The sequence below is a fragment of the Chrysochloris asiatica genome, unplaced genomic scaffold (genome assembly GCF_000296735.1).
Source record: "Chrysochloris asiatica unplaced genomic scaffold, ChrAsi1.0 scaffold00109, whole genome shotgun sequence".
Classification (NCBI taxonomy): Eukaryota; Metazoa; Chordata; class Mammalia; order Afrosoricida; family Chrysochloridae; genus Chrysochloris; species Chrysochloris asiatica.
In genome coordinates, this window is record NW_006408627.1 from 8,467,096 (window position 1) to 8,489,218 (window position 22,123).

The window sequence follows — 22,123 nt, forward strand, 5'->3', positions numbered from 1 at the left end:
ATCTTGCATGAAACCACTGTTGTAAAAACTCAAGATTTTCATACTAAAAGAAACATTGAGGATTCCCAGGGAAGGGAGGGAGGGAGGGGGCAGTGAGTCACTGGCTAGAAGATGGCTTTTGTTGGTAAGTGCTGTCAAGTCGGTTCCGACTCATAGTGACCCTGTATAGTGTTTCCCAGGAGCAGCTGGCGAGTAGGAACTGCCGAACTTGTGGTTTGCAGGCCAGTACTGATCATACAGTGCCACACCTGGAGACCTTGTTGTTGTTAAGTACTGTTGAGTCAGTTCTTACCCATAGTGACCCTGTGTGGGTTTCCGAGGAGGGACTGGTGAGCTTGAACTGCCAAGCTTGAGATTCAAACCAATTTAGGAGTCCTTAGAGGATCATAGTTCTTGGATTAAAATAGTTTACAATGCCTTCATGCAAAGAGTGCTGGCACCCAGAGCAAGATCAGGGAGCCAGACCACAGAGGGTAGCCTCTGAGATATGGAGAACAGTGTGCATGTCCCCTGTCAAGAACTCGCTCTCTACCCTTACTATCTCCAAATACTCTCTTATCCCATCCACTTTTCCTTTCTTTAGAAATGCCCCACCCAACACAGAAACAATCCTTCCATAACCATTTCTTCAGAAATTCCAAAAGACTGACAAGAGCCACCAAAAATGGTCAATAGCAGCTAATGTTCATTTATTCTTGAGGGGTCTTTTCTTTTAAACCCAAGTAACATTTCTTCTGACAGCCAAGAAGATGAAAACAATGTCAAAAGACTATCTACAGACGGTAATAACAACAACAACAAAAAAACAGAAACACAATTGCATTACCATAAAGGGAAGCTTTAAATGAGTTATATTAAGAACATGCATAAAGATCAGTGCAAAACTCATTCATAAATTTCTAAGTATGGCTTCAGTGTGATCCAATCACCTCAAAATTCTCTTAGAAAGATAAAGGTTATTAAAAAAAAAAAAAGCAGAATAAATGTTTTCAGTAGGATTATGTCTTTTTAAGAAACCCTGATGATACAATGGAAGTGGTGGGCTGCTAATTAGGATTCAAAGCCACTAGCTGCTCCTTAGGTAAAAGATGAGGTTGTCTGCACCTCCAAAGATTTATAGACTGGGAAATCCTGGGGAGTACTGGGGGCTATGAGTAGGAACAGTTTCATTAGTTGTAGGTTTTGTTTTGTTTTATGTCTTTGAATATGTATTTTTCCTGTTTGTTACTGTTGTGAAGTCCCTTTGAGTTGGTTCCAGGACTCTTTTTTTATGTTTGGATGTTAATTGCCAGCATTAGTTTTAAGATGAAAACAGATTCCTCTCAAAAAAAATTCTCACAAAATTATTTAAAATCATGTCAATAATTAAGAGCTATTCATGACACATACGATTTAAAAAGAATGGAGATAGTTTTTTTAAACAAAATGTGTATTTCACAGCTATCAAAAGGTAAGAATTTCCTGATAAAGTGATGTTAATACTTAGAAATAATATAATTTTTACTGTGTGCCTAATATAGCTGAACTAGTACAAGCAGTGTGTATGACTCTTTATAGAAACCTAGAAACAAGAATTTGTTTTATCTTGGTCAGCCCATACTTTACAAGTGAGTAAATAAATTCAGATGAAGAGAAGTCAAATGACTTGTCTGAGACCTAAGTTCAGATTTCCTACCTCCCAGTCTAGGAATATTCTAATATATATTCGTAAGTGATACTACATGTGAATACATGTTTCATATTTTAAATACCCAACAAGTTATATTCTTATAACTTAAGTCTGAACCTTTGACTTGGTAAGCTATCCAGCAAATATTTTAGAGAGTACTTTTAAATAAAATCAACAGTACAGTTGGAAAACAAAAAAAAAAGACTGTCTACACATTCTGAAGTAAACCTTTATAAACTAATATTTCCTTTTTCTTATTGTTTTTAAGGCCCATCAAGTCAGTTCCGACTCTTAGTGACCCTGCATTGGGTTTCTGAGTAGGAGCCACTGAGTTTGAACTGACTTTGCAGTTCAAATTGATTTTGCGGTCCAATGCTTATTTATCCTACAGTTGTTGTTAAGTGTTGTTGAGTCAGTTCTGACTCATAGCGACAACGTATAGGGTTTCTAAGAAACAGTTGGTGGATTTGAACTTCTGACCTTGTGGTTCACAGTCCAGTACTGATCCTACAGTGCCATACCAGGAGTCCTAACCTACAAGTACATCTTAGACAAAAATTATTACTTTATAAAAAAAGTTCCTTAAAGTTCAAAGATAAAGATATAATTGCTATCCTCCAAGATTGTTACTGCAAATAATATGGGTGTGTGACCACTGATGAGCTAAATGACATTCCAAAGTGAACGACAGTCTGTTGATCCCCAGCTCACGTAATTCCTTTAGGAATACTAAAAGCATTTACTTTGAAAAATGGGTCTAAATGCTATATGGTACGCTGGATTGGATTCTGGAACAACAACAAAATATTAGAGGAAAAAGTGGTAAAATCTGAATAATGTCTGTAGTCTAGTTAACAATAATGTACCAATGCTAATGTTTTCATTTTGACAGAGATACCATAGTACATAAAATGTTAACATTCAAAGAAGCTGAATGACAGACATACAGAACTCTCTGTAGTGTCTCTGCAAATTTTCTGCAAATCTAAAATGATTCTTTACATTAAAAAAAAAAAACCCATGGCTCAATGTTCAGCCAAAAACCAGCCAGAACTACAAGAGACACAATAGTACCACAGAGGGATACACATGTTAAAACAATCAACCATTTAAGATCAAAATGGCAGCATTTGCCCAAGAACGGAATTCAGGAGGGTTAGGAAAGGAGGAATGGAAACTGGGAAACATAGGGAAGAAGTAGGATGGTGGTTGATGGTTATGTGCTATACAGTTGGATCTGACTCATAGTGACCTTGTACAGGGTTTTCAAGGCTGTGAATCTTTAAGGGAGCAGAAAGCCTCATCTCTCCCCTGCGGAACAGCTGGTAATTTTGAACAGCTGGCCCTGAGGTTAGCAGCCTGATTTATAACCACTACCCTACCAGAGCTCCCTGGAAGTGGGATAAGTGATGTTATATTGTCATTGTCATGCTAATCAATGACACGAAACAAATCGTGTATAAAATGTTGAACGGAAACCTACCTGCTCTGTAGAAGTTCACCCAATTCACAATAAAAGTTTAAAAGGTGAGGGAGGGAAGTTGAGGAGAACGTACCCATGTACATGGAAACATACTTTGGTGATGGTCTCCTAACACCAATAGGAGGAATATAGAACCATTTCAAAACTCACCAAGGAAAAAAAAGGAAGCAGTGGCTGGGGAGGAGGAGAATCAGTGGACTTCTCTGTACTCATAATGATTTACTTCTTAACCCAGGTAATCAAAGGACATATTGCATTTGGCAAATCTGCACAAAACCTTTTTAAAGTGTTCAAGAACAAAGATATCATGCCGCATAAAAAAAACCATAGTATCAACAACAACAAAAAAAGCAGAAAAAAGGACAACAAAGAAAAAAGAAGGCAGAAGAATTAATGTTTTTGAATTATGGTGTTGGAGACGTATAGTAAACAGTAACATGGACTACCATAAAAACAAACAAATCTGTGTCAGAAGAAGTACAGCCAGAATGCCCCTTAGAAGCCAGATGACGAAACTTCACCTCTCATACTTTGGACACATCATCAGGAAGACCCCCAATGTGATGGATAGTGACAACAGCAACAGACGGAAGGTTAGCCAATTGTTAGGATAGTGCAGGACTGAGCAGTGTTTCATTCTGTTGTGCATGGTGTCACTGTGAGTTAGAAATGACTTGGCAACACCTAACAACAACAACAAATGGTGTTGCACTGTAGGATAAGCATTGATCTGCTAACCGCAAAGCTGGTAGTTCAAACCCACCAGGTGCTCCTCGGAAACCTTATACAGAGTCAGTATGAGTCAGAACCAACTAACAACAACATTGCAAGTTAAGAAGCTAGAGCGAAGCTGTATCAATAAATGAGTTACTTATGTAGGGAATAAAAGAACCTGTTTGGGGCTAAACATACTAGTGGTAAGATCTCAGTCTCAAATGTTCAGAGCTGGGAGAGAACTTGGGAATTATCAAATGTAGATTTGGGCAGTATTCTTCAAGGAGGCACCTTCAAGGTTCATTGGGTTTAGACAAGGCCCAGACATGGAATCGTAAATGCCTTAGGCGGGTCTGATGAATCCCCACATTGAGACCACTGAACTACCTCAGAAAGGCTCAGTGATTTCCCAGAGCTAGAAAAGGACAGAATTGACACAAGACCCCTTTTACCAGGCTGCTGGCCCTCTATTCCACTTACAGTACAAAGCTCACAGATAAGACTGCTAAAATATAATAATCACATTATAGATAAAGATCACTAAGTTCTGTTACTTAAGTGTTTTTAGCTTAAGTACTATTTATTGCCCAATGCAATACGTCGTCTGATCTCTTGACTGCTGCTTCCGCGAGTGTTGATAGTTGATCCAAGAGGAATGAAGTCCTTGACAACCTCAATCTCTTCTCCATTGAGAAGAATGCTGTTTATTGGTCCAGTGGTAAAGATTTTTGTTTTCTTTACATTGAGTTGTAATCCATACGTAAGGCTGTGCTCTTTGATCTTCATCAGTAAATATTTTAAGTCCTCTTCACTTTCAGCAAGCAAGGTTGCATCATCCGCATATCTCAGGTTGTTAATAAGTCCAGATGACGTATTGCATTGGGCAAATCTGCTGCACAGGAACTTTTTAAAGTATTGAAGAGCAGAGATGTCAGCTTGAGGACTAAGGTGCGCCTGACCCAAGCCATGGTATTTTCAATAACCTCATATGGATGCGAAAGCTGGACGGTGAATAAGGAGGATCATAGAAGAATTGATGCCTTTGAGTTATGGTGCTGGAGGAGAATACTAAAGTGCCATGGACTGCCAAAAGAACTAATAGATCTGTTTTGGAAGAAGTGCAACCAGAGTGCTCCTTGGAGGCCAAGATGGCTAGGCTTCGTCTCTCATACTGTGGACACATTGTCTGGAGAGAACAGTCATGCTGGGTAAGGTGGAGGGTCAGAGAAAAAGAGGAAGACCCCCAACGAGATGGATCAGCCAGGTGACATCATTGATGGCGTTAAGTGTGGCGGCAGTAGTGAGGCTGGCCCAGGATCGGTCATTGTTTCGTTCTGCTGTGCATGGGGTCGCTATGAGTCAGTTCCAACTTGATGGCACCTGACAACAACTATTTATTGAGAAGAACAGAAATGATAGCGGACAAGGCCCCTAGGGACAGGGTGGAACAGGGCAAGTAGTGCATCTCTGCCTTCTGCTCAGCATAGCCTCTTGTTTCCCTACTGGGCCATCTCGTTGTTGAAGATGAAGAAGTAGTCAGACTGCATGTATGCAGTCCATGTATTTTCTCCAAAGCCTCAAAACGGCACATGAAAGCCTTCAGATTTCGGAGCTCATCTAAGCACTTGGGCTCAAACATGTGGTTCTGATATAAGACACCATAAGTGAGAAAGTCCACAAACGTGAGCTTTTCTCCTACAAATCAGGAAAATTTCCCCAGGAACAAAGAAAATTGTTTCAGTTGTCTAGGTAGCTCTTCCAAGTATTGAGGCTTCAACTTTCATGCTCAAGTTGCATGTGGAAATCCATTATTTGATTCTCTATGATGTCCACTAGAATCTTTTATTCATCTGTCTCACCACACATGTTATCCTTATGAGTGATATAGCGTGAAATGGCATTGATCTGGGTGATCCTGTTCTTCCCATCCATGAGGTAGGGCAAATTAGGAAGTCTAGGTCTAACTTGAATTTCACATCCAGTCATTGGCTTCGATCATAGTCAGGAGTACCATTTCTCCTCATAATTGGTATTGTGAATTCCAGGAGCATGTGGAGACATGCGCCAGTCCGCGATTATCTCAGTAACTCAGCACAGATGAACGAGTCAAAGAAATCATCTTGCTCCCGTTTCTTAGCTTATCAAAGATGTTTTCATTTTCCTACTACAATGGCTTTTTACCTTATAGTGTAACACTGGAAACTGCCAACATATTTTAATTGCACTTCCAATACAGCATCAATTGATTTGCTAATAATTAAATAATATTCTTTACAAAGAAGAGGAAAACTGATACCAGAGGTACTAGTGATGTGTCAAGAGTTTCTAGAATTCAGGTCTTTTCCCAAGTCAATAACTGACACCGGATTTCTTATGCACAGTTATTGACTGAGTGGATATTTAGTTTAGGGTTAGTTTCCTTCATGCACGATCCAGTTACATGTGATCCCTATGAAAGTTTCTATTTAAAATCATCTGTTTTGGAGCAACAGTATAATGGCAACAACAAAAACTTCAATGAATATTTAATCAAGGGACTTTTATTTATGTGTGCATAAATTACAGTAAATTAAAGGAGAATTTAGGAAAATTTTTTAAGAAATAACAGTTTTAGATAGGCAATTGTGAGGAAAATAATGATCATGCAAGCCAAGGCCACATGATTCCTCCATAGGCCCCAAGGTGAGAGATCAATGCCCTGGTTTACCAAAAATTCTTCTCCAGTACATCTGAAATTCAACAACAACAAAAAAAATACGACTTTATTCTTGGTAGCTGCCAACGTTTACTCAATATATTCACTGTTACTTAATTAAACAAGCTTATAGATTAACCAAGTCTTTAATTATTGTTGTTTTTGATAAGTGACATCAAGTCGCTTCTGACCCACAGTGACTCTGTATAGGTTTCCAAGGAGCAGCTGGTAAACTTGAACTACTGACCTTGTGATTCAAAGTGACTTTACAATCCAGCGCATTAACCTACAACACCACATAAGGACTCCAAGTCTTTAATAGCTATCCCATTTTATATACATGTATATATATAAACTAATAGTCACTGAAGGCGCTCTGATAGCGCAGTGGTTAATGAGCCAGGCTGCTAACCTCAAGGTCGGCTGTTCGAACTACTGACTGAAACTACCAGCTGTTTCGCAGGATAAAGATGAGGCTTTCTGCTCCCATAAAGATTTACCACCCCAGAAATGCTATGCAGGGTCACTATGCGTCGGAACCGACTCCACAGCACACCACCACCACCAATAATCACTGAGTACTTGCAACTTCACCAACATAAAGATAAGAGTACTAAAGTGTCATAAGAAATTCATTTGCTCACAAATCTAAAATAATGTTCTCTCCAAAGGGCAGAAATATCTATCAAGTAGCTTCTTATTTACCCTCAATGGAGAAAAACTTAAGCAAACAGATGGCATTTATGGTCTTTACTAAGATAATCAAAGCTCTTCATAGATGCATTATCCACGCTTACACACAAAAAGCAACTCAGCCATTATAAGAGAATGCTGTTGTTGCTGTTAAGTGCTACTGAGATGATTCTGACTCATAGAAATCCTATATAGGGTTTCCAGGGAAAGCTGGTGGGTTTGAACTGCCAGCCTTGTGGTTAGCAGTCCAGAGCTTACCCTACTGTACCACACCAGGCCTCCATATAAAAGAATACAAGCTTACAATTCTAAAACTAGTAAAAGAGGTGGCCAACTGCTTCTGCCAGAGTTGTCTTCTGTCACCTCTTACATCAAGACAATAAAGACCATCACAGATACTCAGGTATAAGACATCAGGAGCAAGCCCAGCTATCAAGGCTAAGCCTCATGTAGCAACTGGAATATAGCAGACTGACCTGGCCCTACCACCGGTAAGAAAATTAACTGGTACAAAAGCCCTCCATACAGTCAAAATTACTGCCTGGTACCATTTCTGTGTGCCTCTTGAAATCTGTTGTTGTTAAATGCTGTCAATTCGGTTTGACTCATAGCAACTCTGTATAGGGTTTCCAATGAGTGACTGGTGGGTCTGAACTGTAAACCTTATGGTTAGCAGTTCAGTGCTTATCCTACGGCATCCACCCAGAACCTGTGTTTACTGAAGGGGTGTCTTTTTCCTTCTTATGTCACTATGAAGCTCCTCCTCATCTGCTGTTTTTCTCATCCCCTTCAGCCTGTCTAGCTAGTTGGCAGTCACTATCCATTACAAAAATGTCACAACTAGATCAAACAAAAGGGGATGAAATAAAAGAAAACCTTTCTTCATAGAGTTTTTCCCAGCAATAATTCAAAATAGTAACTTGTCCTATCATTATTATTTTTATTCTCAGGAGAGATGTAGGACACCAGCATTCTTTTCTCTCAGTAATAAATATAATCAACATCAAATCATTAACAACAACCATGGCCTGGTGGTATTGTAGGATAAGAAATGGGCTGCTAACCACATTGTCCAAGTTCAAACCAACCAGCTGCTTTGCAAGAAAAAGACAAAGCTTTCTGCTCCCATAAATATTTACAGCCCTTGAAACCCTATACAGTGTCTCTGTAAGTCAGAATCAAACTGATGCTATAACAGTGAGTAATAGAAAAAGAAGGTGTTATTAAATTGTTAAAACCGTACCCTCTAATGCTATTAAAACATGCACTTCTATTTTAATGACTTTATGAAAACCTGGGATTTCCTTCTTAGTTTGCTGTTTCTTTACAAGACACATCCTTCGATAATACCAAAACAGTTATTTAAAAATAAAATAAAAGCACTGAGGTAGAAGCAAGTGCCGGGATATCGGCAGGGAGATGCTTACTGCCTGAATGTTCTTTCTGCTCTTTTATAAAGCTTTTCCTATTGGCCAAGTGTGGGGCTCCTGCACAGCCACATATAGTTCAGATCAAAATGCACATGACAACAGGCCAACGCTGACTTAAAGAGTAGAACTGCCCCAGAGGATTTCTGAGACTGTCAATCTTTAGGGAAGCAGACTGCCACATCAGTCTCTCATGGATTTGAACCACTGACCTTTTGGTTAGAAGCTGAAGTACTTAATCACTGTGCCACCCAGTCTCCAACTGTTTAGATATACCTCTATACCTATATCAAACTGACTTGACAGCAATTAACAACAACAACACCTATATCAGGAGAAACATATGAAAAACATTTCTTCAATTTTCACCGTAAAAATACCTAGTGCTTAGTTGGAGAGCACCTTCACATGGCTGTCTGTAGACGTGAGCAAACCTGGGCTCTGAGAAGAGTTTAGTAATCCTGAAGGTCTCACAACATCTCTAAGCACCATGTCCTTCATCAAGCTACAATAGTCAACAAGACCATTATAACACTTAAGGCACACTTACATTGCATAGCCACACGTATTGTTCATTGTTGCATTAAAACCTGGGCAGAAGTGTTGTCCTAAAAATTCATTATGTTCTAAAGCCTGAAACAATATGGGTGGAGAGAGAAGGTGAACCATTTCAAATTTTGTAGAATGTCCACATAACAGTCAATCAAGTTCATTTTTATCGCTTAGTCTATATACTGAGCTTTACATTCGCAGACTTTGTCACATCAAAGCAACTAAAATGATTTTCCCTGGCTTCTAATACAAAGGAAGCAAAGTATTGGTCAAGAAGGAAAACTTCTGGCCATATAATCCCATAGCTTTTTTTTTTTTTTTCTCCTCAACGTTTTAATCTCATAAATAGTTTAATTAAAAGAATACATGGTTCTTTATGAATATTGTTAATTTATGGGAACAATCTTTGGTATTGTTCTTATTTCTTTTTTAATAAAACAAGTTATAATTCTTGGGAGTTAAAATCTCAGTTATAGAAGGTTAAGGCAAAACATATTACAAAAAAAATCATAGATATCTTTATTAAACAAAAATACTGAAACATGAAGATACTGTTTCTTGACATTTCCTCCAATTAAGTCTTATGAACGCTGTGTTTCCTCTCTAACTCTTTCCCAGGAGCTTTGGTAGTGTAGAGGTTACAAATCAGGCTGCAAACCGCAATGTCAGAAGTTCGAAACTACCAGCTGTTCCGCAGAAGATGAGGCTTTCTGCTCCTGTAAAGATGTACAGCCTCGGAAACTCTGTACAGGGTTGCTATGGGTCGGAACCGACTCCACGGCACACAGCCACCAACATCAACTCTTTCCCAAAGAATTCTGCGCTCTTCAATTTACACCACATCAAAACAACAGTTTTGACATCCTCAAGGATTCAATGCAAGCTTCTTTTAAATGTCCTTTGAGCTTTGGTGAAAAACGGAAGACTAAAGGGCAAGATCAAGTCTGTAGGGTGGATGGGGCAATGTTTCCCAGCAAATTTCTCAGAGGTCCTTGCTGCGTTCAAAGAATGAACAGGTGTACTGTTGTGACGAAAAAAATAATAAAAAAATTCCTCAACTCAACTTTCCTGGCCTTTTTGTCACCAATGCCATTTTCAAGTTTCTTAAAATTTCTTCTGAATAAGCTGCTGTAATCATCCAGCATCCTTCAAGAAAATCCATCAAGATTACCCCTTTCGGATTCCCAAATAAAATTGCTATGACCTTCTGAGCTGAACTCTCTGCCTTGAATTTGACTGGCCCAGTAGATTACCTTGGATGTCACTGTTTAGACTGGACCTATTTTCTGAAGGCACCCTGATGAGTGTGTTACTGAAAGGACTTGCGTGCAGCCATCCACTGCTCACAGAGACACATTTGCTTTAGAATAAACCCATGCATGTATGAACCTGAAACCTAGTAGCACTTTTTTTTTTCCATGTTGCAGAAACATTTTATGCAAATAACATTAGTTGGGGTGGGGGTAGGATATACACAAAAACACTCAGGAATATATAATAATTTCAACAACCAAAGGGCACATTCTACAAGCCTGACTCCTGGCTGCCAGCACTCACTCCCTCTTTCCATGAGTCCAGAGTCCTCAGCTGTTCCCTCTCTCCATGTCCTCATCTCTGCCTCCATCTCTTGTGTCTCTGCTTCTTTGGATAGGGTCCTGCATTCTGCTCGTGCTCTTCTCCCTTGCTGTTTCTGGACTGTAAGATTAACTACTGCCCTGTTTTTATTAGCAATATTTTTTTTGCTTACTCTCATACTATATTAAAACACACAAGAGCTTTTAAAAGCTAATAATGACTATGAGACATATATGGTCTTACTATATTTTCTTCTAATTTTTTTTAATATAAAATATTTTAATCTCTTCTCCCATTTGTTTCCATCACTCACATGAAAGCACTGCAATATATATTTTTTCAACAATTAGTTAAGCTCTCTTATTTACCACAAGTCATCTTCCCACACTGCATTTCCCTTAAAGAATAACTTGGTAACTGAGGAATACTACAAGTGATTATCAAGGTGATTCCTGGCCTTGAACAAATCAAATAGAAAATTCTCATTCACTGACCAAAGGACATGCCTGAAGGGCAGAGCCTCATAGTGGATGGATAGGGACCTGAGATAATGACACTTTGGTCGTTTCTTGCTTAAGAAGCAAGAAATAATGACACTTTGGTCGTTTCTTGCTTATCTAGACACAGAAACACTTACCGCAAAGCCGTAACGTGGAATGCTGAAGTACTGAAGCCATGAGAGCCAAGGCACAATGGTTGTGAGATTTACCAGCAACCCTGAGAACATCTGCAAAAAAGCAAACATCAAGCATCAGAACTGATTAATCAATTTCATGAAGCACTGGCTTAACATCTCTCTAAAGAATACGTTCTTAAAGTTCCTTACAACCTTCTATATGTTTCCACTGAAGGTCAGCTGTTTCTTGAAATTCTTCCCACTTATTCTAAACACTTATCATATCCTCCTTTCCACTTATAGCTTCTACAAAGTTGTGACTATTTAACCTTTTAAAGATGTACACTAGAAGAAGACTTTAAAAAGTTTGTGGAAAAACATAATTGAAAGCATTAAAAGATAAGAGGGAATACACACAGTCACTGTACCAAAAAGAAATAGTCCAAGTACAACCATTTCAAGAAGTAACATATGATCAAGAGCCAACGGTACTGAAGAAAGAAGTCCAAGACACTGAAGACATTGGCAAAGAACAAGGCTCTAGGAATTGACAAAAAAAACACTGAAATCTTTAAACAAATTTATAAAGTGCTAGAAGCACTCAATCATCTATGCCAAAAAATTTGGAAGATAGCTACTGGGCCAACTGACTGAAGAGATCCAAATCTGTGCCCATTCCAAAGAGAGGTGACCTAACAGAATGTGGAAACCATTGGGCAATTTATTAGAACACATGAAAGTAAAATTTTACTAAAGCTAATACAAAAATATCTACAACAGTACATTGACAGGAAACTGCTATCTGGATTCAGATGAGGACATGGAAAAAGGAAAAGCGTTGCTAACATCAGATGGATCTTGGCTGAAAGCAAAGAATACCAGAAAGATGTTTTACTGTGCTTTACTGACTACACAAAGGCTTTCGACTGTGTGGATCATGACAAGCTATGTCACCACTGCAGAGAGTGAGTATTCCAGAACACTTAATTGTGCTCATGAGGAACCTGTACATAGACCAAGAGACAGTCATTTGAACAGAACAAGGGGACACTGAATGTAATAAATCAGGAAAAGTGTGTGCCAAGATTGTATCCTTTCACCATACGTATTCAATCTATATGCTGAATAAATAATATGAGAAGCTAGGTTATATGAAGAAGAATGTAGCATCAGGACTGCAGGAAGACTCATTAACAGCCTGTGATATGCAGATGATACTACCTTGCTTGCTGGAAGCGAAGTGGACTTAAAATACTTAGTGATGAAAGTCAAAAACCACAGCCTTCAGTATGAATTACACCTCAATGTAAAGAAAACAAAAATCCTCACACTTTGACCAATAAATAACATCATGATAAATGGAGGAAAAATTGGAGTTGTCAAAGACTTCATTTTGCTTGGATTCATAATTGACACTCATGCAATCAGCAGTCAAGAAATCAAATGATGTATTTCAGTAGGCAAAGCTGCAACAAAAGACTATTTAAAGTGCTTAAGAGCACAGATGTCAGTTTGAGAACTAAGGTCTGCCTGACTAAGCTATGATATTTTCATTTGCTTCATATTCATGTGAAAGTTAATCAATGGATCATGAAGACCATAATGGATAATGGATAAAGTAGAAAAAGTGACACTTTGAATTATGGTATTGTAGAAGAATATTAAAAGTACTATGAACTGAACTGCCAGAAGAACAAACAAATCTGTCTTGGAAGAAGCATAGCTCTTTAGAAGCCAGGATAGTGAACCTTTGTCTCTGATACTTCCAGCACGGTATCAGAAAGACCAGTCCCTGGAGAAGGACATCACACTTGGTAACAAGGAGAATTACTAAAAAGAAGGAAGACCCCCAGCAAAATAAACTGACACAGTGACAGCAGTAAAGGACTCAAACGTAACAATTGTGAGGATGGCACAAGACCCAGCAATGTTTTGTTCTACTATGTGTAGGGTCGCTATGTATCGGAACCGACTCGACAGCACCAACAACAGCAGCAATACACAGCAAGGAGCCCTGGTGGCACAATGCTCAACTGTTAAGCAAAATTTCAGTGGCTCAAAGCCACCAACCAGTTGTTCCATGGGAGAAAATACCTAGCACTATGTTTTATTTCCTGACGGCCCCTTTATTTATTCAACAACATAACAGGAAATAGCAACAAAGTCAGTCACTTTCTCAGTAATAATTATATTCGGTAGTTTGCAAACTTAGAATGGAAGAATTGACCTTTGGGAAGAATTATGCCAATAGAAAAGGGTGAGAATCATTGCACAACTCGGAGTGGAATCAATGTCTATTGCACATGTAGAAACTGTTGAATTGGTGTACTTTTTGCTGTTTATATTACAGGGGTTCAAATCAGTTTAAAGTTCAAAGTAGAATCAGAAGAGTGTGTGTTACTGTTGTTAAGTACTGTCAAGTTAGTTCCAATTCATTGCAACGCTAAGTACAACCATCTCCTGACTAGCATTGCAATGTTCGCGTCCTCTGTTTCTGTCCTGTGTCAGTCCTCTTTCTGTTTGGGTCATCTTTCTTTGAAATGGACACAAATATGGGTCCCTTTCAGTAAGTTGGCCAGGTAGCTGCCTTCCAAATTTCCTGATGCAGACTAGTGAACGCTTCCAGCATTGTGTTCATTTATTGAAAGATCTCAATTGGTAATCTGTCAATTTCTGGAGCTTTGTTTTTTGCCATCTTAATTATATGCTACCTCTGGAAATGGCTGAAAATTGACTATTTTTGATACAGTGACTCTATTTATTCCTTCCATTTTCCCTCCCTTGATAATTACTGAGTTATTCAATAGTTTGCTCAAAGAATTCTTCAACATACAACTCAAGGCTTGAAGTTTTCTTTAGCTCTCCACAGCTTGAAAAATGCCAAATGTGCTCTTCCCTTTTGATTTTCTATTTCCAGGTCTTTGCACATTTCATTATAATACCTTATTTTGTCTTCTCAAGCTGACCTTTAAAATCTTCTGTCTGGTAGTTTTACATCATTTCTTCAGTATGTTTTCAGTTATTCTATGTCCTCAAGTAAGTTTCAGAGTCTATCATGACATGCATTTTATTTTCTGATTTGACTTTTTAATAATCTTTTGCTTTTTTTCATGTATGATGTTCTTGATGTCATCCCATAACTCATCTGGTCTTTGTTTATTATAGCTCAGTCCATCAAATCTATTCTTGAGATAGTCTCTAAACTAAGATGGGATATACTCAAGGTCAGACTTTGGCTCTTGCGGGCAATTTTAGTTTTCTTTAGTTTCAACTTGATCTTGCATATGAGCAAAGGATGATTTATTCCACAGTCAGCTCTTGACCTTGTCCTGAGTAATGACATTGTGTTGCTTCATTGTTTCTTTGCGTAAATGTGTTGATTTCATTCCTGTGTATTCCATCTGGCAAAGTCCATGTGTCTAGTAGTCATTTATGTTGTTGAAAACAATCTAAAATTCACTCAACATGCAATCAAGATACACAGATAATTACTGGTGATTAGAATGAAAAACTTAGTAATGAAGAAGGATCAGTGGTTGGAAAATATGGCCTTAGTGATAGACATGATGCTAGAGATTGCATGATAGAATCCTGCAAGACAAAAAACACCTTTTTTCAACAACAAATAAAATTTAGCAGGAAAATGTAAAAGAATTGTGGTAACTGCGTATCATATGAAAACATCCACACCTACACCTATTCTAGCAGAAAGAACAGATGTGCACATTGAGCAAAATAATGCCAGAAATGGTCCCAAATACTGTGTGGTCCTAGAACAGATTACCCATGACACACGCTGTTCAATTTTCATAAAGCTTAGCTCCCATCATGGAGAAGAATAGATCTAACCTACTACCAACGATTCTCCTTGAATGCACCTGAAGGTATCCCTGAAGTCAATGTGAGAGACTCAACTGTGTCAGTTTTGAGAGAATCTGCCAATCAAACCTTTTCTGAACTTACAATTTATCAAAATTTCACTGCATGTCATCAAGAAGTGGAGTACTGGTGTAGTGCTGTGGTTTAATGTGCTGGAGTGCAAAGTCGGTTTGAACCGCAAGGTCTGTGGTTCAAGCTCACCAGCCGCTCAACAGAAACCCTATACAGGGTCGCTATGGGTCGGAAGCGACTTGGCAGCACTTAACAACAACAACAGCATCAAGAAGCAGCCTCTAAAAGTTCATGAGTAGCACCATGGTAAACTAAAATTATAGATAGTATCTATATTTGGACAGCAGCAAAAAAAGGCTAGATTAAGGGCAAGGAGGAAAACTATCAAGTTCTCTAAATGTAAATTATATATGGGGTTCAGTACACATCATATCCGAAAACACATCACAGTCCCATTTGCAGAATCAAAGCAAGTTTGACTTCTCAGAGAAGCAAAGTTCCTACTCACCATCATGAACACGAAAGAGATGGTCATGAGAAGGGTTGCTATGGATACCACACTCTGACCTGCAGCTATGGCCAACCCCATGGAACTAGCTGAATAAGCCACCATCATAAGGGTGAACATCATGGTGAAGAAGGCTTCCACAGTGGGTTTCAATCCTGTAAGGAAAAAAAAAGGGGGGTGATCCAACTGCTTAGGTCACTGTAGCTTGGGATTGTTCACTGTACAAACATCACTAGACTATTTTGAGAAACTTATATAAAAGAAGGAGTTCTGGTGGCGCAGTGGGTTGGGTTGCTAATAACAAAGTCCACAGTCCGAACCCACCAACTGCTCCACGGAAGGACAATGAGGCTGTCTGCTTCTGTAAAGATTTATCGTCTCAGAAACCCTAAGGAGCTATTCTATTCTGTCCTGCAGCGTCACTAGGAGTTGGAATAGACTCAGTGGCAGTGGGTTTTGGTTAGTATCAAAAAAAAAAAAAAAAAAAAATTCATCCGCTGTCCAACTACCCTGGGATACCAATTTCACTGAACCCTTCCATAGGGATACCTTTTACAAAGTTATCATACAGTTTTCCTTTTTGTACTTTTTTCATAAACACTTTCCCATGTACACCTATGCTCCACCCAATTTCTGAGCACCTGTAATGGTGAGCTATGTACAGGCTGCAACACTGGCCAGAATTCAATTGCCTTCGTTTTTTCACAGGAAACTTATCAACAGTACATTCAATTCACCTAGACATTAGCACACCAGTCATTGTTTGCTATGAATGAAATCAGTGAAGAAATGTGGCCTCGATATCTGGAAGAGAGGGGTTTTCTAGACCAGGTTTACCAAAACAAATCACAAGGCAACTCTGGACTTAAAGGCTTAAATTAAGGCCACTTTGCAAGATGTCTTCACAAATAAGACTATCCTGGTGTGGTGCTATAGGGTCAACACTGAACTGTGAACCGCAAAATTGGCAGTTCAAACCCACCAGCTTCTCCTCGGAAACCCTACATAGCGTTACTAAGAGTCAGAACTGATTCCACAGCACTTAACAACAATAGTGTACTAAACTATGGATCACACAACATTACCAATCAGAGTTGCAGATCTCCTCTGGGACAGCTACTATGTCACATGGGGTTGCTATGAGTTAAAAATCAGCTCAATAATACCTGGCAATAACAATCTTATGCAAGCGGATTACCAGGCTTTTCTTCCTTGGTACCCATGGATGAGTTTGAACTGTCAACTTTGGGTTAACAGTCAAGGACAAACTGTCTGAGCCACCCAGGGGCCTGTCAGACATATAGTTGTTGTGAAGTGCTGTTGAGTCAGTTCCAACCCATAGCGACCCTGTATAGAATTTTCAAGGAGCAGCTAGTGAGCCTGAACCGCCGACCTTGAAGTTCAAACGGCTTTGGAATCTGGTGCATTAACCCACAGCGCCACACCAAGACTCCTAGTAGGCTCTTAATAAACAGTGGGTGAATAAATGGATTAACTAAATGACCCCCAAAAAGAAATAAAATGCGGGGATCTGGGTTCTGTATCTAATTCTTTATGGCATACTTTTGACAGTAAAATGGAAGGTATATACTAAATCAGTGGTTTTTATTCTGCATTGCTTTTCGGGAAATATGTATTTCTGGTGTGGGGGTGAGTGCATTGATTTCAAGGTAATATGTAAAAATTCATATGCAATCATCCCAGGGTGACATCTGAGCACAATGCTTACATAAATCTGTCTCTTACACCTATCAAAAAGAAGATAGCACTTTTGTTAAACCAATTAAGATTCTTAAGTCACAACTTTCTCTTATTACAAAGAATAACCCATTGCTTAGCAGAAGGCAATTTTGTGACTAATTTAAAAAGTTAGATCATACATAGTCTTGACATGTATGCCCGGAGTGGGCAGATATCTCTATACTTCCTATCTGATGGCTTGATTTATAGTTAGTTGATTGAGAGAACCAAAAATGCGCTTGCAAAAAGCAATTGGCTTCGGCTTTCCACTTCTGTCCTCTTCTCAAGATGGTGGCCTCCCGGGCAATTGGCAGCCTCAGCCGCTTCACTGGCTACAGGACACTCCACTCTCCAGATTTCAGAATGACTCCCATTTTGATTTGCACTTTTAAAAATCTTCCCAGTACATCAAAATGGGCCCTCAGATTTTCTGTAAGATCTCTGAGCTGTTCTGCCCAAGCTACAAACTGCTCAAGCCACCCAGACCAAGACAAAAAAGACATTAGCCAAGCCCAACAGAAAGAATATTCTGGTTGATGGTGGTTGATGGCATTCGCATTCCATTTTTGCTGTCAGGCACTTCATGTAAAGACCTGATGCCCCATGATTTGACTAGAGCAGCACTTAAGGGCTTCTTGCAGTGGACCAATGTCCCAAAGGAAGTTATTGATTATCTCATCTTTAGCACAGTTATTCAGGAAGTGAAAACAAGCAATGTTGCAAGAGAGGCTGCCCTGGGCGCGGGTTTCTCTGACAAGACTCCTGCTCACACTGTCACCATGGCTTGCATCTCTTCCAATCAAGCCATGACCACAGGTCAAGCTTGATTGCTTCTGATCAGTGTGATGTGGTTGTGGCAGGTGGTGTAGAGTTGATGTCTGACGTCCCTATTCGTCATTCAAGGAAAATGAAAAAAATGATGCTTGATCTCAATAAGGCAAAGACTATGGGTCAGCGACTGTCATTGATCTCTAAATTCAGATTGAATTTCTAAGCGTCTGAGCTCCCTGCAGTGACCGAGTTCTCCACCAGTGAGACCACGGGCCACTCTGAAGACCAACTGGCCACTGCCTTTGCTGTTTCTCGAATGGAGCAGGATGAATACGCACTGCATTCTCACAGTCTAGCCAAAAAAGGCACAGGATGAAGGCCTCCTTTCTGACATTGTACCCTTCAAAGTACCAGGTAAAGATACAGTTACCCAAGATAATGGCATCCGTCCTTCCTCCCTGGAGCAGATGGCCAAGCTGAAGCCTGCTTTCATCAAGCCTTATGGCACAGTGACAGCTGTAAATTCTTCTTTCCTAACTGATGGCGCATCTGCGATGCTGATTATGGCAGAGGAAAAAGCTCTAGCCATGGGCTACAAACCAAAGGCTTATTTGAGGGATTTTGTATATGTATCTCAGGATCCAAAAGATCAGCTTTTATTTGGACCAACATATGTAACTCCAAAAGTTCTAGAAAAGGCAGGGTTGACAATGAATGATATTGATGCTTTTGAATTTCATGAAGCTTTCTCAGGCCAGATTTTGGCTACCTTTAAAGCCATGGATTCTGATTGGTTTGCACAAAACTGCATGGGTAGAAAAACCAAGGTTGGAAAACCTCCTTTGGAAAAGTTTAACACCTGGGGTGGATCTCTGTCCCTGGGACATCCATTTGGAGCCACTGGCTACAGACTGGTCATAACAGCTGCCAACAGATTACGGCAGGACGGAGGCCAGTATGGCTTGGTGGCTGCCTGCGCAGCTGGAGGCCAGGGTCATGCTATGATAGTTGAAGCTTATCCAAAATAACAGATGAAGACCAGATGACCTGACGTTTCTGTGAGCCACTCCCACTAAGCAATGTCATTTCAATGCATTACTAAATGACATCTATAGTTCTAGTTCCTTTTAGGAAAGCAAACTTTGTGGCTTTCTGTTCACAGTTCAGTGTTGGCAGTGTTCTGAGCTTTTCATTAATCATGGCTTACTGCTCTTCAGGGATTTCTTAGTCACCAAAATCTCACACAGTGACATGTTTCAACAATTGTGTTTTTTTTGTCTCTATTGTCATGAAACACCTAAGTTTGTGACTGCAGTTTGGATAAACTATTAACTAAAATTTGTAAATTATTCTCGCTCCTGAAGTTTTATGTCCTAAAGTTAAATGTTTTCCATAAAACACAAACCAATGTGCCTCAAATAATAATGGAATGATAATTCAGAATCTAAACCACACTGTAAACTAACAGTAAATATTCAGATACTTAAATATCATCTTGGCCGACCTTAATAAAGTAGAGAAGTATTACAGAAAAAAAAAGAAATTGGCTTCATCTCATGTCTAAGACTAAAGACACATCCTTTTTGTCTTGATACTTACCTAACAAGAAGTATGTTATGCAAGTAAATATAATGCTTGGTAACATCCTCATGGGGAGTAAATCAGATAACAGTTTTCCAAAGAAATAAGCTGACACTCTGTAGTATCCACTGATATATTCATGTCTGAATGATAAAAATATGTATCATATACCCTGCATTTATTTAAGGAGTTACACAGATAAAAACTTCAAAACTTAAGACATACACCAGATTAGATAGCTTGTTGTACATATTTCTGGTGTTCTCAGGAGTCTAACAATTATAGCAACCACATCCTCAACCTCACCGTGCCCTTTATATATCCCTGTCAGCATAAGCTGCTATCTTAGGTGTGAGCCTCCCTGGGAACACCATCCCAGAAAGCTCTGTATAATGATTCCTCTTCTCGTTGTAGAACACTCTCCTAACACCATCTACTCTGCATCCTAGAATACCTTCACCAGGTAAACAGATTCTTAATCCCCTCTCCTCTGAGAATGCTCTGACACCTGACTCTGCTTGAAGACCAATACGACTCCAGTAGCTGATCTGTAATCCAGTGGGTTCCAACTCAAAGTGACACTGTATTGGGTTTCTGCCAACCTTGCAGTTCAAACCAACCTTGCGGTTGAGTGCTTATTCCATGGTGCCACACCAGGACTCCTATAGAGTTCTGGCTCCTTATAAAGAGGTAAAAGTTGGCATTCATGTCTTCCAAGCTCCCTGATGCTGAAGCTTTAAGTAATTATATTAGTTATTTCTCCAACGCTCATGTTTTTAAAAAAGGCACTTACTTTAATGATAATGCCTTCCAGCTATACATCTCTGTCAGTTACCAAATTCTACTTACACCTCTACAGCTCTAGATCCTCCCCTTCCAGACAACATATCCTGTAATTCCAAACTCTTACACCAATATCTTCATGCTATCATTAATGATTCTTTTCTTCCATATGCAAATTTGGGTAAATATCTTCTTTGAAAATCAGAAGAAACAAAAGCAGCCCACCCTTTACTCTAAAAGGCTGTCCTCTGGCTTTTTTTCTCTCCCTGGTCCACTGAAGGTTAGCTAAGCTTGTCTACATTTATTGGCAACTTTACTGCCCCACCTCCAATTTGCTTCTCAACCCAACACTATGTCTATCCTTAAAAACTTTTCTTGCCATGCTCACTATGACTTGCAATTTGCTAAGGATAAAAGACATTGTTCAGCCCCTTTAAGGCTATCTATTTTCTGCAGCATTTGGAATTCCTAATCAGCATTTTGTTATTCCTGGTGTGGTGCTGTAGGTTAATGCGCTGGACTGCAAAATCAGTTTGAACCACAGGGTCAGCTGTTCAAGCTCCTCAGCTGCTGTTGTTAGGTGCCAATGAGTCGGTACCGATTCATAGAGACTTTATGCACAGCAGAATGAAACACTGTCCAATGCTGGGCCAACCTCTCCTTGGAAACCCTATACCAGGTCACTATGGGTGGGAACCAACTTAACAAGCAATAAACAAGAACAACAACAACAATCATAACTTAATCTTGAAACTAGTGTCACATGCCACACTCTTATGATTCTTTGCTAGCCTCTTGTGGCTTTGTCACATTATCCGGATCCCTGGATCCCATACTTGGCCCAATTCTGGATGCAGCCAGCTTGACACACAGACTCTTAATGCTAGATAGTCCTCTTTCCAGAACAGAAATCCACTTACATAAAGAGCTTTTTCTCAACTACAAACAGCTCCACAGCTGACACACTGCTGAAACACTGGTTGGTCGTCAAGAAGAAGAGGACTCCAGCCCTAAGGTGAGAGAAAGGGTAATGTGTTGCAGTCAATAATACGTTTATATCAGCATCCTAGCAGCAAATTCCTCAAATTACACAATAATGGTCAAAGGCAAAAACTGCTCTGGCTAAAACACAGAGTAAGTCCAAACCCCATCAGTTATCTTTCTTCCACCCTCCGTGTCTCCTCACAGCAAGAACCCTGAGACTCCACAGAGGAATTTTAGCATTCACTGTCCTACAGGATAAAAACACCATCCACCTAGAATCTGAAGATAGAAAACTGCCGAATATCATTCCTAATGCATTAACAGAGTGATGAGGGACCAAATAAAACTTGTTGTTGTTGTTGTCAGGTGCCATCAAGTCGGAACCGACTCATAGCGACCCCATGCACAGCAGAACGAAACAATGTCCGATCCTGGGCCAAC

The 22,123-nt window shown here is 39.5% G+C and overlaps 1 protein-coding gene and 2 pseudogenes across 1 annotated transcript in view; 1 reads left to right on the forward strand and 2 right to left on the reverse strand.

Annotated features, from left to right (window-relative positions):
- Positions 1 to 5,344: 5,344 nt before the first annotated feature.
- LOC102815985 lies at positions 5,345 to 5,985 on the reverse strand (annotated as a pseudogene).
- A 462-nt stretch (positions 5,986 to 6,447) lies between these two features.
- LOC102832909 (ATP-binding cassette sub-family G member 2-like) overlaps positions 6,448 to 22,123 on the reverse strand; it is a 72,862-nt gene continuing 57,186 nt past the window's right edge. Inside the window, exons 10-15 of the mRNA XM_006867756.1 lie at positions 21,619 to 21,708; positions 19,934 to 20,058; positions 15,824 to 15,978; positions 11,446 to 11,535; positions 9,232 to 9,314; positions 6,448 to 6,595 (exon numbers count right to left, since the gene is read on the reverse strand). Coding sequence (XP_006867818.1) covers positions 6,448 to 6,595; positions 9,232 to 9,314; positions 11,446 to 11,535; positions 15,824 to 15,978; positions 19,934 to 20,058; positions 21,619 to 21,708 — 691 coding nt within the window. The remainder of the gene's footprint in view (positions 6,596 to 9,231; positions 9,315 to 11,445; positions 11,536 to 15,823; positions 15,979 to 19,933; positions 20,059 to 21,618; positions 21,709 to 22,123) is intronic.
- On the forward strand, positions 17,927 to 19,362 carry LOC102832527 (annotated as a pseudogene).